At 62.9% G+C, this 24,632-nt stretch overlaps 1 protein-coding gene and 1 non-coding gene across 7 annotated transcripts; both read left to right on the top strand.

The window, feature by feature from the left end:
* The first annotated feature begins 1,731 nt into the window (after positions 1-1,731).
* AP1B1 (adaptor related protein complex 1 subunit beta 1) lies at positions 1,732-24,259 on the top strand. Of its 6 annotated transcripts, XM_057410760.1 has the most exons (24): positions 1,732-1,782; positions 2,579-2,638; positions 5,496-5,601; positions 6,378-6,513; positions 7,539-7,784; positions 8,643-8,833; positions 10,236-10,457; positions 12,233-12,353; positions 12,522-12,617; positions 13,778-13,893; positions 14,425-14,590; positions 15,889-15,987; positions 16,485-16,744; positions 17,583-17,784; positions 18,310-18,330; positions 18,618-18,647; positions 18,748-18,891; positions 19,345-19,490; positions 19,920-20,049; positions 20,775-20,859; positions 22,238-22,324; positions 22,845-22,999; positions 23,464-23,484; positions 24,011-24,259. In XM_057410760.1, exons 2-24 carry the CDS (start codon positions 2,602-2,604, stop codon positions 24,083-24,085), a joined length of 2,892 nt encoding a protein of 963 aa, XP_057266743.1. In that variant the 5' UTR covers positions 1,732-1,782; positions 2,579-2,601; the 3' UTR covers positions 24,086-24,259. The 6 variants fall into 6 exon arrangements, with proteins under 6 accessions (XP_057266743.1, XP_057266761.1, XP_057266779.1 ...); XM_057410778.1 differs by lacking the exon at positions 18,310-18,330; XM_057410768.1 differs by lacking the exon at positions 23,464-23,484 and having other exon boundaries at positions 1,733-1,782.
* Positions 19,566-19,669, top strand: LOC130600266 (small nucleolar RNA SNORD125). Its single transcript, XR_008972420.1, has one exon. It is a non-coding gene; the product is annotated as a small nucleolar RNA SNORD125 (small nucleolar RNA).
* Positions 24,260-24,632: the final 373 nt, after the last annotated feature.

Genomic DNA, 24,632 nt, shown 5'->3' with positions numbered 1-24,632 from the left:
GCGGAGCTCGGGATGCGGCAGGAGGTTCACAGCCTGCGGCTGGCTCGGGTTAGGCTGCTCCTTAGGGAAACACTGTCCTAGGGAGTGAGGATGGGGCTGGTGCCAGCTGCGGGGAGAGGTGTGGGGCTGAGCACCGATGGACCGGGGAATCCATCGGGATACCCCATGGAGCCTCCCTGCTGCCAGCAAGGGCAGAACCGGGTTCAGCACAAGGCTCCTTAGGTGCTGGCTCATGCATCCTCCTTACCCACCTGTGGGGAGGTCGGAGCTTGCTGTCAGCCTCTGAACCCTGTCCTGGGTTGCCACAGGGGCTGCAGTGGGGTCGGTGGGGCCACGGGGAGACCTCTTGGTGTCATAACCAGGGGCCAGCGTGTCTGGGGCTCGGTGTGAGTGCTCCCGTGATGCTTGCTTGGACGGCTCCTTCCTCTGGAGGGGCAGCAGCACTCCCCCTGCATTCCTTCCCAGGCAGTGGGTGTCTTGCTGGGAGCTGAAGGGCTCCCTTCAGCAGCATCCCGGCCTTCCAGGATGGAGGAGTTCAGGGAATCCCAGCGTCCCAGCCTGAGCTGGGTTGGAAGGGACCTCAAAGCTCCTCCAGCTCCAACCCCTGCCCCGGGCAGGGACACCTTCCCCTGGAGCACTTGCTCCAAGCCCCTGTGTCCAACCTGTCTCTGCTTCCCTGACTCCAGACCCAGCTCCGGGTAAGTTTCCTGAGGAGATGGGACAGAGCTGGAGCCACCCCAGGGAGCTCAGGAGGTTTTTGTCTCCCCTGGGCCGTTGCTGCCCACCTGGCATCCTGCTTTTCCCGGTGCTGTCCTGTGGGACATCAGCGGGGCCGGGATGGGCTCTTCCCGGGAAGGAGCTGCAGGAGCAAACGCGGGCGCTGAGCCGTGCCTGCAGATGGGCTCCTGTGTTTGGCAAGGGTGCGGTGCTCTCAGCTCCGCAGCCAGACCTGTCCGTAGCGCCAGGAATGGGGATCCTTCACCCTCCGGAGCAGGAGCCCTGCCCCATCCGCCCCCCTGCCCAGCTCAAGCCCCACGAAGGGGATGTGGAGGGGATGGGGTGAGATGGGAGCTGCACCCCCTGAACCCTTCCTTTGCCCTCCTCAAAACCAGCACTGGACCCTGCTGAGCTTGTGAAAGGGGAATTCACCTTTGGTCGCATCCTGGGGCTGTCAGGGGGTGCTGAGCACCCAGCTTTGGTGCTGTTTGAACCGGGCTCGGCCTCTCCTCAGGCACTGGGTTCAGGGCTGGTCCTGCTGCTGTGGGGAGCAGGGGGGAGCCCTGGCTCCTGAGCTCAGGCTGGAGGAGGCAGGTCAGGGCTTGGAATCATCTCAGTCTCCCCTCTGGCAGGTTAAAGCCATTCCCCTTGGCCTGTCCCTACATCCCTTGTCCCAAGCCCCTCTCCAGCTTTCCTGCAGCCCCTTCAGGCACTGGAGCTGCTCTCAGGTCTCCCCTTCAGGAGCCTTCTCTTCTCCAGGCTGACCCAGCCCAGCTCTCTCAGCCTGGCTCCAGCCCTCGCAGCACCTCCCCTGCACTGCTTTGGGTGGTTGAACCCCGCTGCGGTGCCGGGGCTCGGGCGGCACCGGATGGATCCCGGCTCCGCGCTGGCTGCTGCGGTTCCCTGCAGGCTCCAGCCTCGCTCCCTGCAGCGCGGGGCTGAGCCGGAGCCAGGGCAGGGACTGCAGCGAATCCTCCTCCTCCTCCTCCTCCCTCCCTTGCAGGACAGGATCTGAGCTGCTGCTGCTGCGGTGCAGCCGGGAGGACAGCTCCGAACCCACGCCAGGTAACGGGAGCCGTGTCCCGCAGGGAGCTCGGTACCCCCATGGTGCGCTTGGCCCCTGTAACAGCATCAGCCCCGCGCTGCCAGCACCCGCAGCGAGCCCCACACCGCGGCTCCCTCCCTGCCAGCCCCACTGCCCGCGTGCTCAGCACCACATCCTTGTGTCCCTGCCCGGCTTGGCCCGGGAGCAGAGGATGCGGCTCCTGTGGCTGCATCAGGGCATTGCCGCGCTTGGCTTTGGAGATGCTCATTCACATCCGAAACCCATTTGTAAGCGCTTTCCTTCCCTGCTCTTTTTTGGCTCTGCTGCCTCAGCCCCTCCGCGCCACGAGGCCGCTGCAGGCTCTCAAGGACGAGCCTCTGGTGCCTTTGCTGGCCCGGGGATGAGTGGGAGAGCCGGAAAAGCCGGGTCCCTGCTGACCCCTCCGCCTGCCCTGCTTGAAGCAGCTCCCCTTGATGTGGCTGCAGAGCCGATGGCTCCGGCGCTGGGTTCTCCTGGGTTCCTCATCCCATCCCGGAGCTGTTCCCTGTGGAGGTGGCAGGGACTGGGGGGGTTTGGGCAGGGAGAGGTCACTGAGCCCGTGCTGCAGGGGTGAGGGTTGCCCCTTCAGTGGTGTCCTCAGTGGCTGCCTTCCTCCTGCTCGTGCTCCTTCACGTGCTCTTTATGAACCATAACGGGCTTCATCTCTTCCCATGAGATCCCATTTCCCTGCCCTGGCTTTTCCTTCCTGGAGCTTTCCGTAAGCACCCCAGCAAGGACACGATCGACCCCCAACCCCTGTTCTGCCTCTGTTCCCAGAGCCCAGCTCGCTGGAGGCCACCATGACCGACTCCAAGTACTTCACCACCACCAAGAAAGGTAGGAGAAGGAGCAGGAGCCTCCCATAGCCCTTCCCCATGGACTCAGGCAGCCAGGACCTGGTGCAGGGCCCAGCTCTGGCCCCAGACCCGAGTGGGATGCTGTGATTGACACCTCAGGGGGGCTCCTGGGGTCAGAGCATCTTGGGACCAGCCCCCTGAACCCAGACAGGCACATGGGATGTGGGGGCTGCCATAGGGACATGGGATGTGGGGGCTGCCATAGGGACATGGGATGTGGGAGCTGCCATAGGGACATGGGATGTGGGAGCTGCCATAGGGACATGGGATGTGGGAGCTGCCATAGGGACATGGGATGTGGGAGCTGCCATAGGAACATGGGATGTGGGAGCTGCCATAGGGACATGGGATGTGGGGGCTGCCATAGGGACATGGGATGTGGGGGCTGCCATAGGGACATGGGATGTGGGGGCTGCCATAGGAACATGGGATGTGGGAGCTGCCATAGGGACATGGGATGTGGGGGCTGCCATAGGAACATGGGATGTGGGGGCTGCCATAGGAACATGGGATGTGGGAGCTGCCATAGGGACATGGGATGTGGGAGCTGCCATAGGAACATGGGATGTGGGGGCTGCCATAGGGACATGGGATGTGGGGGCTGCCATAGGAACATGGGATGTGGGGGCTGCCATAGGGACATGGGATGTGGGGGCTGCCATAGGGACATGGGATGTGGGGGCTGCCATAGGCACATGGGATGTGGGAGCTGCCATAGGGACATGGGATGTGGGAGCTGCCATAGGAACATGGGATGTGGGGGCTGCCATAGGGACATGGGACATGGGATGTGGGGGCTGCCATAGGAACATGGGATGTGGGGGCTGACATAGGGACATGGGATGTGGGGGCTGCCATAGGAACATGGGATGTGGGGGCTGTCATAGGGACATGGGATGTGGGGGCTGCCCCAGGGTCATGGGATGTGGGAGCTGCCATAGGGACATGGGATGTGGGAGCTGCCATAGGAACATGGGATGTGGGGGCTGCCATAGGGACATGGGATGTGGGGGCTGCCATAGGGACATGGGATGTGGGGGCTGCCATAGGGACATGGGATGTGGGGGCTGCCCCAGGGACATGGGATGTGGGAGCTGCCATAGGGACATGGGATGTGGGGGCTGTCATAGGGACATGGGATGTGGGGGCTGCCATAGGGACATGGGATGTGGGGGCTGCCATAGGGACATGGGATGTGGGGGCTGCCATAGGGACATGGGATGTGGGGGCTGCCATAGGGACATGGGATGTGGGGGCTGTCCCAGGGACATGGGATGTGGGAGCTGCCATAGGGACATGGGATGTGGGGGCTGCCATAGGGACATGGGATGTGGGGGCTGCCCCAGGGACATGGGATGTGGGGGCTGCCCTAGGGACATGGGATGTGGGGGCTGCCCCAGGGACATGGGATGTGGGAGCTGCCATAGGGACATGGGATGTGGGGGCTGCCCCAGGGACATGGGATGTGGGGGCTGCCATAGGGACATGGGATGTGGGGGCATGGGATGGGATGTGGGGGCTGCCCCAGGGACATGGGATGTGGGAGCTGCCATAGGGACATGGGATGTGGGGGCTGCCATAGGGACATGGGATGTGGGGGCTGCCATAGGGACATGGGAGGTGGGGGCTGCCATAGGGACATGGGATGTGGGGGCTGTCCCAGGGACATGGGATGTGGGGGCTGTCCCAGGGACATGGGATGTGGGGGCTGTCCCAGGGACATGGGATGTGGGGGCTGCCATAGGGACATGGGATGTGGGGGCTGCCCCAGGGACATGGGATGTGGGGGCTGCCATAGGGACATGGGATGTGGGAGCTGCCATAGGGACATGGGATGTGGGAGCTGCCATAGGGACATGGGATGTGGGGGCTGCCATAGGGACATGGGATGTGGGGGCTGCCAAAGGGACATGGGATGTGGGGGCTGTCCCAGGGACATGGGATTTGGGGGCTGCCATAGGGACATGGGATGTGGGGGCTGCCCCAGGGACATGGGATGTGGGGGCTGCCATAGGGACATGGGATGTGGGGGCTGTCCCAGGGACATGGGATGTGGGGGCTGCCATAGGGACATGGGATGTGGGGGCTGCCATAGGGACATGGGATGTGGGGGCTGTCCCAGGGACATGGGATGTGGGGGCTGCCCCAGGGACATGGGATGTGGGGGCTGCCATAGGGACATGGGATGTGGGGGCTGCCCCAGGGACATGGGATGTGGGGGCTGCCCCAGGGACATGGGATGTGGGGGCTGCCATAGGGACATGGGATGTGGGGGCTGCCATAGGGACATGGGATGTGGGGGCTGACATAGGGACATGGGATGTGGGGGCTGCCATAGGGACATGGGATGTGGGAGCTGCCATAGGGACATGGGATGTGGGAGCTGCCATAGGGACATGGGATGTGGGGGCTGCCATAGGGACATGGGATGTGGGGGCTGCCATAGGGACATGGGATGTGGGGGCTGCCATCCTTTCCATGGAGGAACAGGTCCCACCATGCTCCTGCATTGGCCACTGTGTGTTCTGGCCTCATCCAGGCTGTGCTGCTCTCCCCATGTAGGTGAGGGCTCTGCAGCAGCCATGTGTGGGGCTGGAGCTTCCCCATGTGCTGTAATAACCACCCCACAGCCCAAACCGCCCCCCCCCCCAGTGAGCCCCATGTCCTGTGCTTGAGCTGTGAGTGCTGGTGCTCATCACTCCCACAGCATCTCCCTGCGCTGAAGCCCTCTGGGGCTGGGGGATCCCTATGGTTGCACTGACACCGCTGTGTCCAGCTCCTGGCACCCATTGAGGTGGGTGCCCCATGCCCTGAGCTCCCTTTCCCCCTTCCTCCAGGGGAGATCTTTGAGCTGAAGGCGGAACTGAACAGCGACAAGAAGGAGAAGAAGAAGGAGGCTGTGAAGAAGGTGATCGCCTCCATGACGGTGGGCAAGGATGTCAGGTACGGGCCGGTGCTGCCCTGGGGGGCTCCTGCTTGTCCCTGGTGCCTCCAAGGGCTTTTCCTGCTGGATTTCATCTGGGATGAGGGCTGCCCGCAGCTGTCCTTGGGGTGTTTGTGTAACTGGCTCTGTGGCAGGCAGAGCCTCCCTGCATGGGGTGTAATCTGCCTAAAAGGATTGCTCTGGCCGGCACTGGGATTATTCTGCTTCCTTCATCTGTTATAAGAAGCAAGCAGGAACCCCACTGTGAGCCTGTAGGGCAGACGCCTCGGGGTTCATTGTCCTTTAGCAGCCATCCCCAGTCCAAAAGGTCAAGGAGCTGGTTTCCCCCTTCTCCTGTATCCATGTGACTGAGCAGCACATTGCTCCCTGTGCCCTCATCCCTCGCAGACCCGTGAGGGATGCCCTGGGTTTGATCCTGTGAGCGATGGGTGGGTTTGTGGTGCTGGAGAAGCTTCCAAGAGACATGTGCTGGGGTGGGATCACCCCTCTCATCTCAACTGCCTGCCTGAAGGTGGTTTAACAGTCTAAGGGGGAATCTCTGTCATTAATAATCCGATTGGTTTGTGGTGAATCAGCATCTCTGGCATCCCCTCAGCTCCATGCTGGCAGAGCATCATCCTGCTGCAGGGCTGGTCCTGCGTGGGGCCCATCCCTGGCAGTGTTCAAGGCCAGGTTGGACACAGGGGCTTGGAGCAAGCTGCTCCAGTGGAAGGTGTCCCTGCCTGTGGCAGGGGTTGGAGCTGGAGGAGCTTTAAGGAGGTGCTGTGTGTTGCAGCGCGCTCTTCCCGGACGTGGTGAACTGCATGCAGACGGACAACCTGGAGCTGAAGAAGCTGGTCTACCTCTACCTGATGAACTACGCCAAGAGCCAGCCCGACATGGCCATCATGGCAGTGAACACCTTTGTGAAGGTGAGGGCTGAGCGCCGGGGGCCTGAGCCATGCGCTGCAGTGAGGGGGGTTCAGTGTGCTCCAAGCATCCCTGCTTTCATGCAAGGCCACCACAGTGGGTGCTCCGTAGCCTGCCCCAGGGGAGGGAGCGCGGGCAGGGTTCCGCAGGCTCTGCCTTCAGGATGGGAGAAGTGAGCAGCGGTACCCGGGGGTGCAGAAGGGAAGCATCCTCTTGGCAGCCTCTTGCTGTGTCAGCAGCAGCTTCGCTTGTGGGCAGCTCCCGTGTTGGAGCTGTCATCACGTGAGCCTGGGCTCTGAACCTCTGCAGCTGAGAGAGCCCTTGTGATCTTCCACTTGGAGCACGTTTGTTGGGAATGCTGGAAGGGTTTGGGTTGAAGGGACCTTAAAGCTCCTCCAGCTCCAACTCCAACACCTTCCACTGGAGCAGCTTGCTCCAAGCCCCTGTGTCCAACCTGGCCTTGAACACTGCCAGGGATGGGGCAGCCACAGCTTCTCTGGGCACCCTGTGCCAGCGCCTCAGCACCCTCACAGGGAAGAGCTTCTGCCTCAGAGCTCAGCTCAGTCTCCCCTCTGGCAGGTTAAAGCCATTCCCCTTGGCCTGTCCCTACATCCCTTGTCCCAAGCCCCTCTCCAGCTTTCCTGCAGCCCCTTCAGGCACTGGAGCTGCTCTCAGGTCTCCCCTTCAGGAGCCTTCTCTTCTCCAGGCTGACCCAGCCCAGCTCTCTCAGCCTGGCTCCAGAGCAGAGCTGCTCCAGCCCTCGCAGCAGCTCCACGGCCTCGCTCCGACAGCTCCACGTCCCTCTTGTGCTGCTCCCCGGAGCTGAGCACCAGGTCACTGCCATTCACTTGGTGTTAGGGCTTGGTGGCATTCAGGGGAACTTTGGCATTTCAGGAGCTAAAGCCCCGTGGGTGACCTGTACTCGAGAGCCGAGTGTTAAATCCTCTGGGGAGCAGAGGTCCCGCTGACACCCGTGACTGACGCAGCAGTGGCCACAGCGTCTCATGGCCCCCTCTCATCCCTGCAGGACTGTGAGGACCCAAACCCGCTGATCCGGGCGCTGGCGGTGCGGACCATGGGCTGCATCCGTGTGGATAAGATCACGGAGTACCTGTGCGAGCCCCTGCGGAAGTGCCTCAAGGACGAGGACCCCTACGTGCGCAAGACGGCCGCGGTCTGCGTGGCCAAGCTGCACGACATCAATGCCCAGCTGGTGGAGGACCAGGGCTTCCTGGACACCCTCAAAGACCTCATCTCCGACTCCAACCCCATGGTGATTGTTCCTGCCTTCTCTTCAGTCAATGCTCTCCCTTCATGCTCCATCCCCTTCGCTCTCTTTCCAGTGTTCTTGGGGGCTGTTGGTTCTCAGGGCTCCAGGCTCTGTTCCTTGTCCTGGACCCCTGTTTCCTGCATGCAGTGTTTCTCCAGTTCCCCATCCCTGGCAGTGTTCAAGGCCAGGTTGGACACAGGGCCTTGGAGCAAGCTGCTCTAGTGGGAGGTGGTGGAGTTGGAGCTGGAGGAGCTTTAAGGTCCCTTCCAACCCAGCCCGTTCTGGAATGCTGGGGTTCCTTGGCAGTGCGTTGTTATTGCAGTGGGAGGAGGCTGCCCAAGCCAGCTCTGGTGGCAGAGGGGAGCTGATTCCTGGCTCTGACACCGCCTCCCTGGTGGCTTTTGCCTCTGCTGAGGGTTTCCTGACATCTGGGAGCTTCAAAGCCAGCTTCCCCCAGGGGTTCCCTCCCCTCAGCCTTTGCTGCTCTTCACATCCTGCCCCACAGGCTTAGTGGAGACCCTGGGAGCTGCTGCAGAGAGGGAATGGGCTCCTCCCCAGCAGGCACAGGGCCAAGGCTCGCTGGTGCTGAGCACATGTGAGCCCTCATTGATGTGCTGTGGGTGGTGGGACCGTGCTGGTGGTGATTGCTCATCTCCGCAGCGTGAGCTGCCGGGGCGGAGATGCTGGTGCCCAGATGTCTCTGGATGCGAGGAGCTGATCCCAAGGAGGAAGCTCATCCGCTTGCAGCAGCTTCCCCCAGGCTGCTGGACCCGCTTTGGTGTCACCAAACCCTGGTGTCACCAAACCCTGGTGTCACCAAACCCTGGTGTCACCCAACCCGTGTCCTGTCCCCCCCGGCAGGTAGTGGCCAATGCGGTAGCGGCGCTGTCCGAGATAGCAGAGTCTCACCCGAGCAGCAACCTCCTGGACCTCAATCCCCAGTCCATCAACAAGCTGCTCACAGCCCTGAACGAGTGCACGGAGTGGGGCCAGATCTTCATCCTGGACTGCCTGGCCAACTACATGCCCAAGGATGACCGGGAGGCCCAGAGGTGAGGGGGGATTTGGGTGCTGCCCTCAAGGGGAGCACTGGAATAGGCAAGGGGGACAGGCAGGTATCGACTGAAGGGCCTGACTCTGCCCCTTCTCCTCTAAGAAGGTCCTCCTGACCCTTGGAAGCCTGCTGGGGGAAGTGGGACAGTGAGCATCTGCTGGCCTCTGTGCCTGCGGCACGGCCATCTGGACAGGGCCGTGGTCCCATAGCGAGTCCTGTCCCCGTGCTGGCACGGGGATTGTACTTGAGCTACTTCCAAACGTGCCCTTACCATGCAGCAAGGGGTGAGAGGCGCTGGGGAGCCCTGAAATGGGGGTCACTGCAATAGGAGTGAGCAGGGGCTGGGACGTGACCTTCCTTGGGGTGCTTCAGCATCTCCTGAGAGGGTCCCGAGTGCTGCAGCCTCCACCAGTGCAGTTCCTCTTCAGCACTGCAGCATGGTGGGAGCAGGAGGATGGGTTCTGGTGGGCTCCGATGGGCTCTGATGGGCTCTGATGGGCTCTGATGGGCTCTGATGGGCTCTGATGGGCTCTGATGGGCTCTGATGGGTTCCGATGGGTTCCGATGGGTTCCGATGGGCTCCGATGGGCTCTGATGGGTTCTGGTGGGCTCCGATGGGTTCCGATGGGCTCCGATGGGTTCTGATGGGCACCGATGGGCTCTGATGGGTTCCGATGGGCTCCGATGGGTTCTGATGGGCACCGATGGGCTCTGATGGGCTCTGATGGGCTCTGATGGGCTCTGATGGGCTCTGATGGGCTCCGATGGGCTCTGATGGGTTCCGATGGGCTCTGATGGGCTCTGATGAGTTCTGATGGGCTCCGATGGGCTCTGACTGATGGGCTCCGATGGGCTCTGATGGGTTCTGATGGGCTCTGATGGGCTCTGATGGGCTCTGATGGGCTCTGATGGGCTTCGATGGGCTCCGATGGGTTCCGATGGGCTCCGATGGGTTCTGATGGGTTCTGATGGGCTCCGATGGGCTCCGATGGGCTCCGATGGGCTCTGATGGGCTCTGATGGGTTCTGGTGGGCTCCGATGGGTTCCGATGGGCTCTGACGGGTTCTGATGGGCTCCGATGGGCTCCGATGGGCTCCGATGGGCTCTGACGGGCTCTGACGGGCTCTGACGGGCTCTGACGGGCTCTGACGGGCTCTGACGGGCTCTGACGGGCTCTGATGGGCTCTGATGGGCTCTGATGGGCTCTGATGGGCTCCGATGAGTTCCGATGGGCTTCGATGGGCTCTGATGGGTTCTGATGGGTTCCGATGGGCTCCGATGGGCACTGATGAGCTCCGATGGGTTCTGATGGGTTCTGATGGGCTCCGATGGGCACTGATGAGCTCTGATGGGTTCTGATGGGTTCTTCCCTTCCCTCCCCATCACCCCCCCACCTGCAGCATCTGCGAGCGGGTGACGCCGCGCCTGTCCCACGCCAACTCAGCCGTGGTGCTCTCGGCCGTGAAGGTGCTGATGAAGTTCATGGAGATGCTCTCCAAGGACCTGGATTACTACGGGACGCTGCTCAAGAAGCTGGCCCCGCCGCTGGTCACGCTGCTCTCTGCAGAGCCCGAGCTGCAGTACGTGGCCCTGCGCAACATCAACCTCATCGTGCAGAAAAGGTGGGTGCCCCCGCTCCGGGATTCCCTCTTCCCTATGGATGCTGCTTCCCAAAGCTTCAAACCCACTGACTGTGGTGGTGGTGGGGCCCTGCTGCCACGTCCCGTCGCATGGGGGGTGTTTCTTAACACCTTAAGGGCTGAGCAGAGAGGGTCAGGTGAGGCCGTGAGCAGGAGTCAAGCTGGGAGCTCCAGGAGTGTTTCTCATTGGGATTTCGTGGAATCCCAGCCTGGTTTGGGTTGGAAGGGACCTTAAAGCTCCTCCAGCTCCAACCCCTGCCACGGGCAGGGACCCCTTCCACTAGAGCAGCTTGCTCCAAGCCCCTGTGTCCAACCTGGCCTTGAACACTGCCAGGGATGGGGCAGCCACAGCTTCTCTGGGCACCCTGTGCCAGCGCCTCAGCACCCTCACAGGGAAGAGCTTCTGCCTCAGAGCTCATCTCAGTCTCCCCTCTGGCAGGTTAAAGCCATTCCCCTTGGCCTGTCCCTACATCCCTTGTCCCAAGCCCCTCTCCAGCTTTCCTGCAGCCCCTTCAGGCACTGGAGCTGCTCTCAGGTCTCCCCTTCAGGAGCCTTCTCTTCTCCAGGCTGACCCAGCCCAGCTCTCTCAGCCTGGCTCCAGAGCAGAGCTGCTCCAGCCCTCGCAGCATCCCCATGGCCTCCTCTGCACTCGCTCCAACAGCTCCACGTCCCTCTTGTGCTGCTGCCCCAGAGCTGGATCAGGGCTGCAGGGGGTCTCCCCAGAGCACAGCAGAGGGGCAGGATCCCCTCTTTGTCCTGCTGCTCATGCTCTGGGGTGCAGCCAGCACACGGGGGGGGGGGGGGGGTTTGGGCTCAGGCTGGGTCATGGGGAGCTTCTCATGGGCCAACACCCCCAAAACCTGTTTAAAACCTGTAAAACGCTGCCCCTCTGGGTCGGTCCCTCGGTGCCAGTGAGGCAGCTCAGTCACATCCCCTTGTTTCTGCAGCTCTCTTTGGATGGAGGCTGAGTCCTTTCGTCCCTGTGCTGATCCCCACGGGCTGGTGGTGTCCCAGGCCCCACACGTGTGCCCGGAGCAGCCCTGGCCAGCTGGAGAGGCAGGCTCTGCGCTCGCAGCTCCTCCCAGCCATCGCCGTGGTTGTCCCTTATAAATAGCAGCAATTTCTGGGAGAAGCAGGAAGCAATTAATGTCCCTGGGAGCGGGGAGGTGGAGGCAGGTTTGTCCCCTTGGAGCTGGACCTGGCCTGTCTCTTCCCAGCTTAGAGAGAGAGGGGATGAGGAAGGTCCAGCCTAGCCTTAGGCTTTGCATCCCTGCTCCCCCCAACGTGTCCCTTGGCAAGACAAATGTCCCCTGTTGCTTCGTGTCTTTGGGGCAAGGTTGTGCTGTCCCCTCTCTGCCAGCCAAGGGGCACTGCCCTGGCAGGATTCCCAAGGGATCTTGGATTCCTTGGCATTAAGCAAACCCCCAAACCCCTGTGCTTGTGGCCAGGGAGCCTCATCCTGCTGGCCCAGAGCTGCTCACTCTCTTGGTCCGGGTTTCTCCAGCTTGTGTCCTCCATCCTTCCCCATCCCAGCTCCAACCTGGGATCAGGAGCGATGGTTCATGCTCGTAGGAGGCTGATGGAGCAATGAACGAGTGTGGATTGGGGGCACTAGCTGGCTGCAGGTGGGGTGAACGGGTCCCCATCCATCCTCTGACCAGCGTGCAGCGGGATCGGGGCTGTGTTTCTGGAAGCCCTTTGGTGTCCTCTCCATGTGGTCCGAGTGTGGCTCCCTCCATCACTGCCTCTCGTTGCAGGCCCGAGATCCTGAAGCACGAGATGAAGGTGTTCTTTGTCAAGTACAACGACCCCATCTACGTCAAGCTGGAGAAGCTGGACATCATGATCCGCCTGGCCTCGCAGGCCAACATTGCTCAGGTCAGGGCCAAGGAGGGGTGCGGGGAGCTCCAGCCCCACGGCGAGGGGGGGGATCCCCCCGAGACACCCCGGACCCCGCTGTGCAGGATGCACTGGGGCAGCTCTGCCCCCGGCTGGGTCCCTGCCCCGCTCCCTTGGTGCTGGGGCTCAGGATCCCATCCCGGGCAGGTGCTGGCGGAGCTCAAGGAGTACGCCACGGAGGTGGACGTGGACTTCGTGAGGAAGGCGGTTCGAGCCATCGGCCGCTGCGCCATCAAGGTGGAGGTGAGGGCTGGAGCAGCTCTGCTCTGGAGCCAGGCTGAGAGAGCTGGGCTGGGGCAGCCTGGAGAAGAGAAGGCTCCTGAAGGGGAGACCTGAGAGCAGCTCCAGTGCCTGAAGGGGCTGCAGGGAACCTGGAGAGTTCAGGTACCTGATCCCTCACTGAGCACTGGGAGGTTTTGCTTCCCCTTGGGGGTGATTTGAAGAAGGGGATTGATGGAATCCCCGCTGGAGCAGTGGCTCTGGGTGCAGCAGGGTCACAGGCAGGGTCGTGCAGCTCTGAGGCAGCCTCTGCCTCACTGGGTTTACCCAGAGCATCCTCAGTCACAAAACAGCTCAGTGCTGGTGAGGGGCAGGAGATGGTCTGGAGCAGGCTCAGGCTCTGTTGTTGAAGCAATCCTAGAATCATAGAACAGTTCAGGTTGGAAAGGACCTTGAGATCATCCAGTTCCAACCCCCCTGCCATGGGCAGGGACACCTCACACTAAACCATGGCACCCAAGGCTTCATCCAGCCTGGCCTTGAACACCACCAGGGATGGAGCATTCACAACCTCCCTGGGCAACCCATTCCAGTGCCTCACCACCCTAACAGGAAAGAATTTCCTTCTTATATCCAATCTAAACTTCCCCTGTTTAAGTTTTAACCCGTTACCCCTTGTCCTTTCACTACAGTCCCTAATGAAGAGTCCCTCCCCAGCATCCCTATAGACCCCCTTCAGACACTGGCAGCTGCTCTGAGGTCTCCATGCAGCCTTCTCCTCTCCAGGCTCCTCTGCAGTGAGCCAGCCTCTCCCAGGAGGATTTATTACCACGGCACTGCTTTTCCCTCTGTCTCAATGCAGAGCCCTTGTGGCTGTGCAGCTCCGGGCCGAGGCAGGGTGCAAGGTGCTGCTGCTCACGTTGGAGCTTGCTGCTGTGCTCCTGCACCCAGCGGTGTGAAATGCATCCCATGGGATCAGGGGTAGGGGGACAGGAGGCTCTGGGAGTGTGCAGGGGATGAGAAGGAGCCAGGCGTGGGTGGAACGGGGAGACCACACTTGTGTGTGTGTCCCCTGTGCTGTTCTGGGATGGGTTTGGGAGCAGTATGGAGGGGATAAGGCAGCCGAGGGCTTGGGATGGGGCTGTAAGATCATTGCTCCTTGACTGACCCAGTGCCTCCACCAGCAATCGGCCGAGCGCTGCGTGAGCACCCTGCTCGACCTCATCCAGACCAAAGTGAACTACGTGGTGCAGGAGGCCATCGTGGTCATCAAGGACATCTTCCGCAAGTACCCCAACAAGTAGGTGACCCCGGCGCGAGCGCGCTCCGCAGAGCCCGTGGGGTGAGCTCCCCATGGCGCGGTGGGTGCTGCCCTGGAGGTGGCTTTGGGTGCGTGGGCTGGTGAGGCTGGGATCGGTGCTCAGCGCTGCCCTGGGGTTAACCTGCGCCAGGAGAACGGCGCCCAGCCCCACGGTGGGCACATGGGCAGGAGCCAGCAGAGCCTTTTGAGGTCCCTTGTGTCAGCATGAACTGTGCCCGAGTCTTAACTCATCGCTGCTGATGCTGGAGCAGGGGCAGCAGGGGGAGAGGGAGTGTTCCAGGTGAGCCAGCAGGAGCGGGCAGCTGTGTGATCAGCTAATAGAGCATTAATAATGGTGATAGATGCTAATGAGCTGAGCTGGTGATGAAGGGGATGCACGAGGAGCAGGGCTGCTGCGGGGGGGAGCAGAGGCTAAAGGAAGAGGGGCTGCATTGAGGAGCAGGCAGCGCAGGCTCGTGCTGTGCCCCTGGCCGTGCTGAGGGTGCCGGGGCTGTCGCTGTCCCCGGGAAGGTACGAGAGCGTCATCGCCACCCTGTGCGAGAACCTGGACTCCCTGGACGAGCCCGAGGCGCGCGCAGCCATGATCTGGATCGTGGGGGAGTACGCGGAGCGCATCGACAACGCGGACGAGCTGCTCGAGAGCTTCCTGGAGGGCTTCCACGACGAGAGCACCCAGGTACGGCTGGAGCCAGCGGGTGCCGAGGGTGCCCGGCCGTGGTCCGTGGAACGCCGCCGTGGTGCTGGGCCAAGCATCTTCCCTCCTTCCTGGCTGGGAAGGGACCAAGTGGCCGCCTTTGATTCCTCAGTGCCAGGGCAGGATCAGCCCTTTGGAGCTGGGAAATGGAGGCAGAGGGCTGGAGGGAGCAGAGGGCTGGAGGGAGCAGAGGGCTGGAGGGAGCAGAGGGCTGGAGCGAGCAGAGGGCTGGAGGGAGCAGAGGGATGGAGGGAGCAGAGGGATGGAGGGAGCAGAGGGATGGAGGGAGCAGAGGGATGGAGGGAGCAGAGGGATGGAGGGAGCAGAGGGATGGAGCGAGCAGAGGGGTGAAGCGAGCAGAGGGATGGAGGGAGCAGAGGGATGGAGGGAGCAGAGGGATGGAGGGAGCAGAGGGATGGAGGGAGCCGAGGGATGGAGGGAGCCGAGGGATGGAGGGAGCCGAGGGATGGAGGGAGCCGAGGGATGGAGGGAGCCGAGGGATGGAGGGAGCCGAGGGATGGAGGGAGCCGAGGGATGGAGGGAGCCGAGGGATGGAGGGAGCCGAGGGATGGAGGGAGCCGAGGGATGGAGGGAGCCGAGGGATGGAGGGAGCCGAGGGATGGAGGGAGCCGAGGGATGGAGGGAGCCGAGGGATGGAGGGAGCCGAGGGATGGAGGGAGCCGAGGGATGGAGGGAGCCGAGGGATGGAGGGAGCAGAGGGATGGAGGGAGCAGAGGGATGGAGGGAGCAGAGGGATGGAGGGAGCAGAGGGATGGAGGGAGCAGAGGGATGGAGGGAGCAGAGGGATGGAGCGAGCAGCTGGGGCAGCTGGGGCCGGTGGCTTTGGAATGGGGGTTTCCATCTGTGGAAACTTCCTACAGCCGATCCATGGGGAGCAGGGGCAAGTCTAAATGCACCCTGGGAAAGCAGCAGTCCTGGGGGCCCTGTGTCGGGCTAAAGGGAATCCCTGCTGTTATCCTTATACGAGTCAGAGGATGCTCTGCCCTTCCCCCATGTGGGACCCTGTATCCTGGTCCCAGGGTCCTGCCCAGTGACCTCTGTGTGAGGCTGTGGCTGGGATGGGCTGATGCCGAGCAGCTTGGCTGGGGCTGCAGGGCTGGCTGGGGGCCGTGCCGAGCATCCTGACCCTTGTCACCAGCACTGTCCCCGTGTGGTTGGGGTTAGGTCCCAGCAGCACCTCTGGGGCGGCCCCCGTGCTCCTGCAGAGGAGGGGTGGGATGTGTGTGTGTGTGTGTGCTCACCTGCCCGTGCTCCCGCAGGTGCAGCTGCAGCTGCTCACAGCCATCGTGAAGCTGTTCCTCAAGAAGCCCACCGAGACCCAGGAGCTGGTGCAGCAGGTTCTGAGCCTGGCCACGCAGGTGGGTGACGGCTCCGGAGCGAGGGGAGAGCTTCCCTTGGCTTTGCCGTCCCCAGCGAGGCAGCGGGAATGGTGCCGTGGACAGGAGGGGGGTAACCAGGAGAAGCTGAGGGTTGAAGTCCTGCAGCGAGGACGGCATCGCCTGCAGCACTGGAGGCAGCTTGTGCTGTTCCCCTGCTGAAGCTGGGGGAGCAAAGCAGTGCGGCCGCTCCACAGGGACATCAGCGGCTTCAGCTTTTATCCCCATGATCCCACTTATAGAATCCCAGGATCCCAGCCGGGTTTGGGTTGAAGGGACCTTAAAGCTCATCCAGTCCCAACCCCTGCCGTGGGCAGGAACACCTCACACTAGACCGTGGTGCCCAGGGCCCCCTCCAACCTGGCCTTGAAACACCACAGCAAGGCTCAGCTAGGGGCAGGATGCTCTGGGTTGCTCTGTGGTGGCTGCAGTTCCTCCTGCCCTGCTGGCCTCGGCACTAACCCTGGTGCTCCCCAAAGGACTCGGACAACCCCGACCTGCGGGACCGCGGTTACATCTACTGGCGCCTGCTGTCCACGGACCCCGTGGCTGCCAAGGAGGTGGTGCTGGCCGAGAAGCCCCTCATCTCCGAGGAGACCGACCTCATCGAGCCCACGCTGCTGGACGAGCTCATCTGCTACATCGGGACCTTGGCCTCCGTGTACCACAAACCCCCCAGCGCCTTCGTGGAGGGCAGCAGAGGGGTCGTGCACAAGAGCTTGCCCCCGCGAACGGGCTCGTGAGTATCTGCCCTCAGTGCTGGGGCTGCCATAGAGACACAGAACCAGCCTGGGTTGGGTTGAAGGGACCTTAGAGCTCCTCCAGCTCCAACTCCAACACCTTCCACTAGAGCAGCTTGCTCCAAGCCCCTGTGTCCAACCTGGCCTTGAACACTGCCAGGGATGGGGCAGCCACAGCTTCTCTGGGCACCCTGTGCCAGCGCCTCAGCACCCTCACAGGGAAGAGCTTCTGCCTCAGAGCTCAGCTCAGTCTCCCCTCTGGCAGGTTAAAGCCATTCCCCTTGGCCTGTCCCTACATCCCTTGTCCCAAGCCCCTCTCCAGCTTTCCTGCAGCCCCTTCAGGCACTGGAGCTGCTCTCAGGTCTCCCCTTCAGGAGCCTTCTCTTCTCCAGGCTGACCCAGCCCAGCTCTCTCAGCCTGGCTCCAGAGCAGAGCTGCTCCAGCCCTCGCAGCATCCCCATGGCCTCCTCTGGCCTCGCTCCAACAGCTCCACGTCCCTCTTGTGCTGCTGCCCCCGAGCTGGATCAGGGCTGCGGGGGGGGTCTCCCCAGGGGCAGGATCCCCTCCTTGTCCCGCTGCTCACGCTCTGGGGGTGCAGCCCCATGGATCCGTGTGCTTGGAGCTGAGGCTCCCCGTTCCCAAAGGAGGCTCCACTGCAGGAGCAGGTTCCAGTGCTCCCTCGCAAGGCTGAAGGAGCGATCTCAGCCTCAGGTGGAGGATGCTCCGCTGGGAGCAGCGCCGTCTCCAGACGCTGCCTCAAAGCCCACCCGGATGCTCCGGTGTCTCCGTGGGCCCCATTGCCCCCTCCTCAGCTCTTTCCTTTGCCGTTCCCCGCAGGAGCGAGAGCACCGAGAGCCCGGACGCGGCCCCCCCGGGGGTGCAGGCAGGGGAGCAGCCGGCGGTGATCCCTGCGCAGGGCGACCTCCTGGGGGACCTGCTCAACCTGGACCTGGGGCCGCCGGTCAGCGGCCCCCCCATCGCCGCCTCCGCCGTGCAGATGGGGGCTGTGGACCTGCTCGGGGGGGGCTTGGACAGCCTGGTACGTCACAGCCCCCCCCACCCTGGTGCTGTGGGATGGGGTGGGCTGCTCTGCCCGGGGCTCATCCTTCCCTCTGCACCGGTGCTGCACCCCATTGTCCTCATCCGATGGCTGCGGTGGGAGCGGTGCTCCCGGTCCAGGAGGTCTGTGTGGGTGCCCGCACTGTGCTGTGCTGTGGAGGGGGGGATTGCCCCCAGCCCCACTGCGTGGAAAGAGAGCCCGGGGGTTCCTCTGCTGCCCCTCAGCTCCAGCAGAGCCCCCAAGGGGAGGTCCCTTTGCTTCCTGCCCCTCGTGGTCCATGACCCTGTGTTGTGGGTGTGCAGGGCTTGGGGATGGGGTGAGGCACCCAGGGTGAGCTCTGTGCTGGCTCCAGGGCAGGGGTGGGCGGACGTGGTGCTGCGGCAGGACTGACCTCTCCTCCCTCCTGCCCTTCTCTCTGTCTCTCTCTGGTTTTGTCTCCTCTCTCCTGGCTTCTCTCTGCATGTGCCTGGCTCCTCTCTGCGCCTTCCCTGCTTCCGCTTGGAGATGGGGGACGAGTCGGAAGGGGTATGGATCAGCCCTTGTCGTGGCCCCACGTGTAGCCCCCACCCCGCTCCCCCCGTGCAGCCTGAGCCCTGCTCTTCACCGTCCCAATGTCACCCCACTTCCTCTGGGGGCAGCCAGGCCACTGTCTGGGACCAGTGGAGCATCCCTATGGGCTCCAGGCCATCACTGCCCCGTACTGATGCCTTTAGGGGGTGCCCCTAAGGAAGGTCCCCAATGGGATCAGTCCCCTTTGTCCCCTGTGCCCACGGAGCACTGGCTCCTGCTCATGCCCCTATGTTCTCTTGCAGCTGCGGAGCGATGTGGGAGGCAGCCCTGCTGTGAGTGTGTCCTGTCCTCACCCTCTGCATCTTCCTCCTCCTCCTCCTCCTGCCCTGCCCCACGCTGCCCCCCATAACCCATCCCTTTGTCCCCACACAGATCGGTGGCGGTGGCTTCACCCCAGTGCCCAGCACCACGATGCCCACAAACCTGGGGGCCCCCCTCGGCAGCGGCCTCGGGGACCTCTTTGACCTCACCGGAGGGGTGGGCGCCCTGCCAGGCTCCTACGTGGCACCCAAAGCGGTGAGTGGGGCGCGTGGACCCCGGCGTTCATGGGGCAGGGAGGGGAGGCCCTAAAGCAGGGGTGGGAGCAGGGACTGCCAGGTCATGGCTTGGCCAGAGCTGGGTTTGGGCTGCATTGCTCTGGGTGTGCAGGGTGAGAGCCGCTGTGTCTGCAGCTCGGAGACTCCACAGCCTGGTTTGGGTTGGAAGGGGCCTTAAAGCTCCTCCAGCTCCAACTCCAACACCTTCCACTGGAGCAGCTTGCTCCAAGCCCCTGTGTCCAACCTGGCCTTGAACACTGCCAGGGATGGGGCAGCCACAGCTTCTCTGGGCACCCTGTGCCAGCGCCTCAGCACCCTCACAGGGAAGAGCTTCTGCCTCAGAGCTCAGCTCAGTCTCCCCTCTGGCAGGTTCAAGCCATTCCCCTTGGCCTGGCCCTGCAGCCCCTCAGGGTCTCTGCTCTGCTCCCCCCAGGTGTGGCTCCCTGCCATGAAGGCCAAGGGGCTGGAGATCTCGGGCACCTTCACTCGCCAGGTGGGCTCCATCTCCATGGAGCTGGTGCTGACCAACAAGGCCCTGCAGGTCATGTCTGACTTCGCCATCCAGTTCAACCGCAATAGGTGAGGAGCCCCCGGAGCCAGGGCCCCCAGCTCCGTGGTTGCGCATGGATTAGGCTGGGATGGAGGGGTGGCGAGGGCTGGACCAGCCTCACGTGATGAACCCCGCTCTCTGACGGCTCTGGTGGTGATGAGCATCAAACCAAAGCCTCTAAGAAGTTGACTGAAGAGGCTGTTCTCCAAGCGCTGCCCCATTGCTTGTCCTCAAAGGGGCCCCCCAAGGGACGGTCCTGAGGGATGCTCCCAATGGGTGCGAGTCTGCCTGGGAGGAAGGGGTGAGGTTTTGGGGCTGCCTGGGCCTGCCCTGGCGTGGGCAGGAGCCAGCCTGGTCCTGGGCATCCCCACAGGAGGACAGGGTTCGGGTGCCCTGTGCCATCACCTGCTCCCCCCCACACCGACCCCCTGCCCTCCTCCTGTGTCCCCCACCTGCAGCTTCGGCCTGGCCCCAGCGGCTCCTCTCCAGGTCCACGCTCCCCTCACCCCCAACCAGTCGGTGGAGATCTCCCTGCCCCTGAACACGGTCGGCTCCGTCATGAAGATGGATCCGTTGAACAACCTCCAGGTAGGGGATGGAGCTGGGAATGGGGGCTGAGGAGCAGGAACCGCAGTGCTCAGCTCAGCACGAGGCGGGTCTGACACCACCTCGGGGCAGGAGAGCCTGCGCTTGGCTTGGGTGCAGCCTGGCTCCAGAGGGATGGGGTGGGATATGGTGGGATGGGATGATGGGATGGGGTGGGATATGATGGGATGGGATATGATGGAATGGGATGGGATATGATGGGATGGGGTATGATGGGACGGGATGATGGGACGGGATGGTATATGATGGGATGGGATGATGGAATGGGGTGGGATGGGCTTCTGGGATGGGATATGATGGGATGGGATGATGGGATGGGATGATGGGATGGGATATGATGGGATGGAATGTGATGGGATGGGGTGGGATGGGATATGATGGGATGGGGTGGGATGGGCTTATAGGATGGGATATGATGGGATGGGATATGATGGGATGATGGAATGGGGATGGAATGTGATGGGATGGGGTGGGATGGGCTTATGGGATGGGATATGATGGGATGGGATGATGGGATGGGATATGATGGGATGATGGAATGGGATATGATGGGATGGGATATGATGGGATGATGGGATGGGATATGATGGGACGGGATGATGGGATGGGATGATGGGATGGGGTGGGATGATGGGGTGGGGTGGGATGGGATGGGATGCTCTCCAGGCTGGAGGAGGTGTTGATGTCCCCATGTCCTTCCATCCCAGGTCGCAGTGAAAAACAACATCGATGTGTTCTACTTCAGCACCCTGTACCCGCTGCACATCCTCTTCGTGGAGGACGGGAAGATGGGTGAGTTGAGCTGGGTCTGGAGGTGCCGGCCCAGCCCCTGACCACATTCCCAGCCCTGGGAATGCTGCTGGAAGCCTGGAGCAATGCAGGGGTGCTGCCAGCCTGCATTGGCCACGCTGTGGTACCCGAGGTGCTTTGAGGCACCCTCTGACTCCTCACTGCCAGGGGCAGCTCTGGCTTTGCTTGGCTCATCCAGATGAGGACTGGGCACTGGTGGTGCCCCTCAGGGCTCGGTACTGGGGCCAGGGTTGAATGTCCTCACTGGTGACCCCGATGAGGGAACTGGGGTGTCCCTAGTGAAGCTGCAGATGGCACCAGGTTCATGTGCTGGAGGGCAGGAGGCTCTGTAGAGGGACCTGGACAGGATCCATGGGATGAGGTTCAAAAGGCTCAGTGCTGGTCCTGCACTCGGGCCACAACAACCCCATGCAATGCTCCAGGCTTGAGGAAGTGCGGCTGGAAACTGCTCATGGAAAAGGAGCTGGGGGTGCTGATTGATGGAGCTGAACGTGAGCAGCTTGGGCCCAGGCAGCCAGGAAGCCACCAGCATCCTGGCCTGGATCAGCACCAGTGCGGCAGCAGAGCCAGGGCAGGGATTGTGCCCCTGCACTGGGCACTGGTGAGGCTGCACCTTGAATCCTGTGTTCAGCTCCGGGCCCTTCACTCCAAGAGAGACCTTGAGGTGCTGGAGCGGGGCCGGAGAAGGGCACTGGAGCTGGTGCAGGGCCTGGAGCCCAAGTGTGATGGGGAAGGGCTGAGGGACCTGGGGGGTTCAGTGTGGAGAAGAGAAGGCTCAGGGGGGACCTGATGGCTCCCTACAAGTGCCTGAGAGGAGGATGGAGCCAGGAGGGGCTGGGCTCTGCTCCCAAGGAACAAGGGATGGGACAAGAGGAAACGGCCTCAAGCTGCCCCAGGGCAGGTTTAGATGGAGCTGAGGAACAATTCCTGCCCCAGAGGGTGCTCAGGCATTGGAACAGGCTGCCCAGGGCAGGGCTGCAGTCACCGTCCCTGCAAGTGTTCACACCCCATGGAGATGAGGCCTCAGTGCCATGGGGCAGTGGTGGCCTTGGCAGTGCTGGGAAGGGTTGGACTGGATGAGCTTAAAGGGTTTTTCCAGCCTGGTTGGTTCCAGGATTCCATGATCCCTGTCCCTCAGCAAACCCTCCCCAGCCAGCCCAGTTTGCTGCCTTGGGAAGCTGCTGGAGGGGATTGCAGGGTGGGATCCCTGCAGCCAGCAGGGAGGTGGCAGCATCCCTGCTCCGTGTCCCTGCTCCGTGTCCCTGCTCCGTGTCCCTGCTCCGTGTCCCTGCTCCGTGTCCCTGCTCCGTGTCCCGGGGATGCTGTGGGCTCAGCAGCGCTGTCCCATCCCTCCCTGCAGAGCGGCAGATGTTCCTGGCCACGTGGAAGGACATCCCCAACGAGAACGAGGCCCAGTTCCAGATCAAGGACTGCTCCCTCAATGCAGGTGGGTCCAAACCCTCCCCAAGGCCCTGGCCGCTGGGGAGCAGCTCATCCTGGTGATCCCAGCCCAGGCTCCAGGGAGGCCGGAGCCCCAGCCCCGTGTGCTCCAGGAGGGAGCTGCTTTGCTCGCCCTGGACTCATGGTGGAGACCTGGGAGATGCTCTGGGGTCCCTGCATGGGGACGGCTGCTGTGGGTCGGTCTCTATGGGAGAAGCCTGTCCCGGCCCCCTTGGCACCTCCTTGCTCTCCCAGCCCCTTCTCCAGGTGCCAGGCAGGATGAGCACACCCTGGTCGGGGGCATCCAAGTCCTTTCCATCCCTCTGGCAGCAGGGAGCTGAGCTTTGTGTGGTGGTTCCATGGGTGACCCGAGCTCTGGGCTGTCACCGTGGGGAGGAGCTGGGTGCTGCTCCTGGCTGTGTGGGGATGGAGGCTGCTGGATGTGCTGCATCCCACGCAGGGGGAGCTATGAGCAGAGCTGGGGTGAGCCCCATGCCCTGCCCCACAGCAGCTCTCTCCCCATGCAGATGCCATTAGCAGCAAGCTCCAAGGCAGCAACATCTTCACCATCGCCAAGAGGAACGTGGAGGGGCAGGACATGCTCTACCAGTCCCTGAAGCTCACCAATGGCATCTGGGTGCTGGCGGAGCTCCGGATCCAGCCCAGCAACCCCAGCTTCACGGTACCTCCCCTGCCCTTCCCCTTCTGCCTCCACGTCAGCCCCGGGCCGAGGCTGCTCCAATGGCTCATCCATGGTGGTGGGACCCCCCCTCCCCGGCCCCCCAGCTTCAGCTCCATCCCCTGTGCTGCTCCCAGTGGCCTGTGGGGAGGGTGGGATGGGGCCTGTGGGGCTGGCTGGGTGCTCAGCACCGCTCCTGGCTCTGTGGTGGCACCGAAAGGAGACCCCACACCTCCGTTGACGTCAACCACAACCCCGTCCCCTCCTTGGGCACCCCCAGCTCAGCCCAGGTGCTGACAGCCTCAGAGCAAAGGCCTGGCTGTGATTTGGACCCAACCCATCCCCGTGTCCTGCTGCTGGGGCCCATCCCTGTCCCTCGGGGCCGGTTTTCCTGGGGTTGGGATGAGCTGGGTCCCCTCCACTCACGTCTCTGCATCTCTGTCCCCGCTGCCCGTGCGCTCCGGCAGGATCTGGAGGTCAGGACGCTGGTTTGTACCTGCTTGGGGCTGTCCCTGCCTTGCTCCCGCTTCCCTGCCCCTGCGTTCCCCAGCCCTGCCCATCCCTTTGGCCTCAGGAGGTGACTCGGAGGGGCAGGATGCTCCCGTGCATCCCCAGGGAGGAGGAGAGCTGCACGTCCTTATCCCTGGCTCCGCACCCCTTTGCCTGCGGGCTGAGGAGGAGCGAGTTGGTTTCAGTCATTTAATCCTGAAGCAAATCACTGCAGAGGATGAGGCGCCTTTGGGGGCACCGCTCCCCCTCCTGCAGCTGCAGGCAGGGATTGAAGCCTCTCTGTGTTCCTCTGCCCGGCCCCTGCATGCGCTGCGCCTGCCCCAGCAGCCGGGGACGGGGTTTGGATGCTCAGTGCCTTTTTGGTACCATCTCTGACCCCGCTGCGATGCAGAGCTGGGGCCGTGCTGTGCCCACGGGGGATGCTGCAGGCTGTGGGGCTTGGGAATGGGGCTGGGGCTGCGGGCTGTGGGGCCGTGACCCCCATCCCTCCCTCTCTTCCCGCAGTTATCCCTGAAATGCCGCGCGCCGGAGGTGTCCCAGTACATCTACCAAGCCTATGAGACCATCCTGAAGAACTGAGGGGCTGCTGCAGCCCCTCGCCCTCCTCTCCTCCCGCTCCCACCCCAGGAAGCGGGGCAGGACCCATGTGCATGTCTCATCTCTCCTCTCCTCTCCTTCCTGCCAAGGAGCCAGCCCTTGGGACCCTCCTTCCATCCCCAGTGGGGCTGGGGTGAGCGGAGGAGGGCAGGAGCATCCCTGTGGAGGTCCCTGTGTGAGTGATGCTGCATCCTCCTTGCTGAGCCCTCTGGGGGCTGCCGCTCTGCTTCACCCTGCGCCCATCCACCGCCCATGGTGGGCTCTGGGGGAGGGTTCAGCACCCATGGGCTCGCTCTGCAGCCATGGGAGAGGGTCTCCTCCTCATGGGGGCTGCTCCAGGGATCCCAGAAGGGCTCCAGGCTCTCAAACCTGAGGCTGTGCTTCCACGTGTAGCACAAAAAGGGCTTTTTCCAGCCCCATCCAGCCCCTCTGTGGGCCTGGGAGGGCTCCAAGCATCAATCACACCCCTCCCTCTGCCCCCCCGAGCAGCCCCACGGCTCCCCACTGTCACCCATGGGTGCTGGCGAGG

The sequence above is a fragment of the Pezoporus wallicus genome, unplaced genomic scaffold (assembly GCF_028554395.1).
Source record: "Pezoporus wallicus isolate ANWC-B61680 ecotype Strahan unplaced genomic scaffold, APGP_CSIRO_Pwel_v1 contig_8226, whole genome shotgun sequence".
NCBI classification, from domain to species: domain Eukaryota; kingdom Metazoa; phylum Chordata; class Aves; order Psittaciformes; family Psittacidae; genus Pezoporus; species Pezoporus wallicus.
This window is presented reverse-complemented; position numbering and strand designations above follow the sequence as displayed.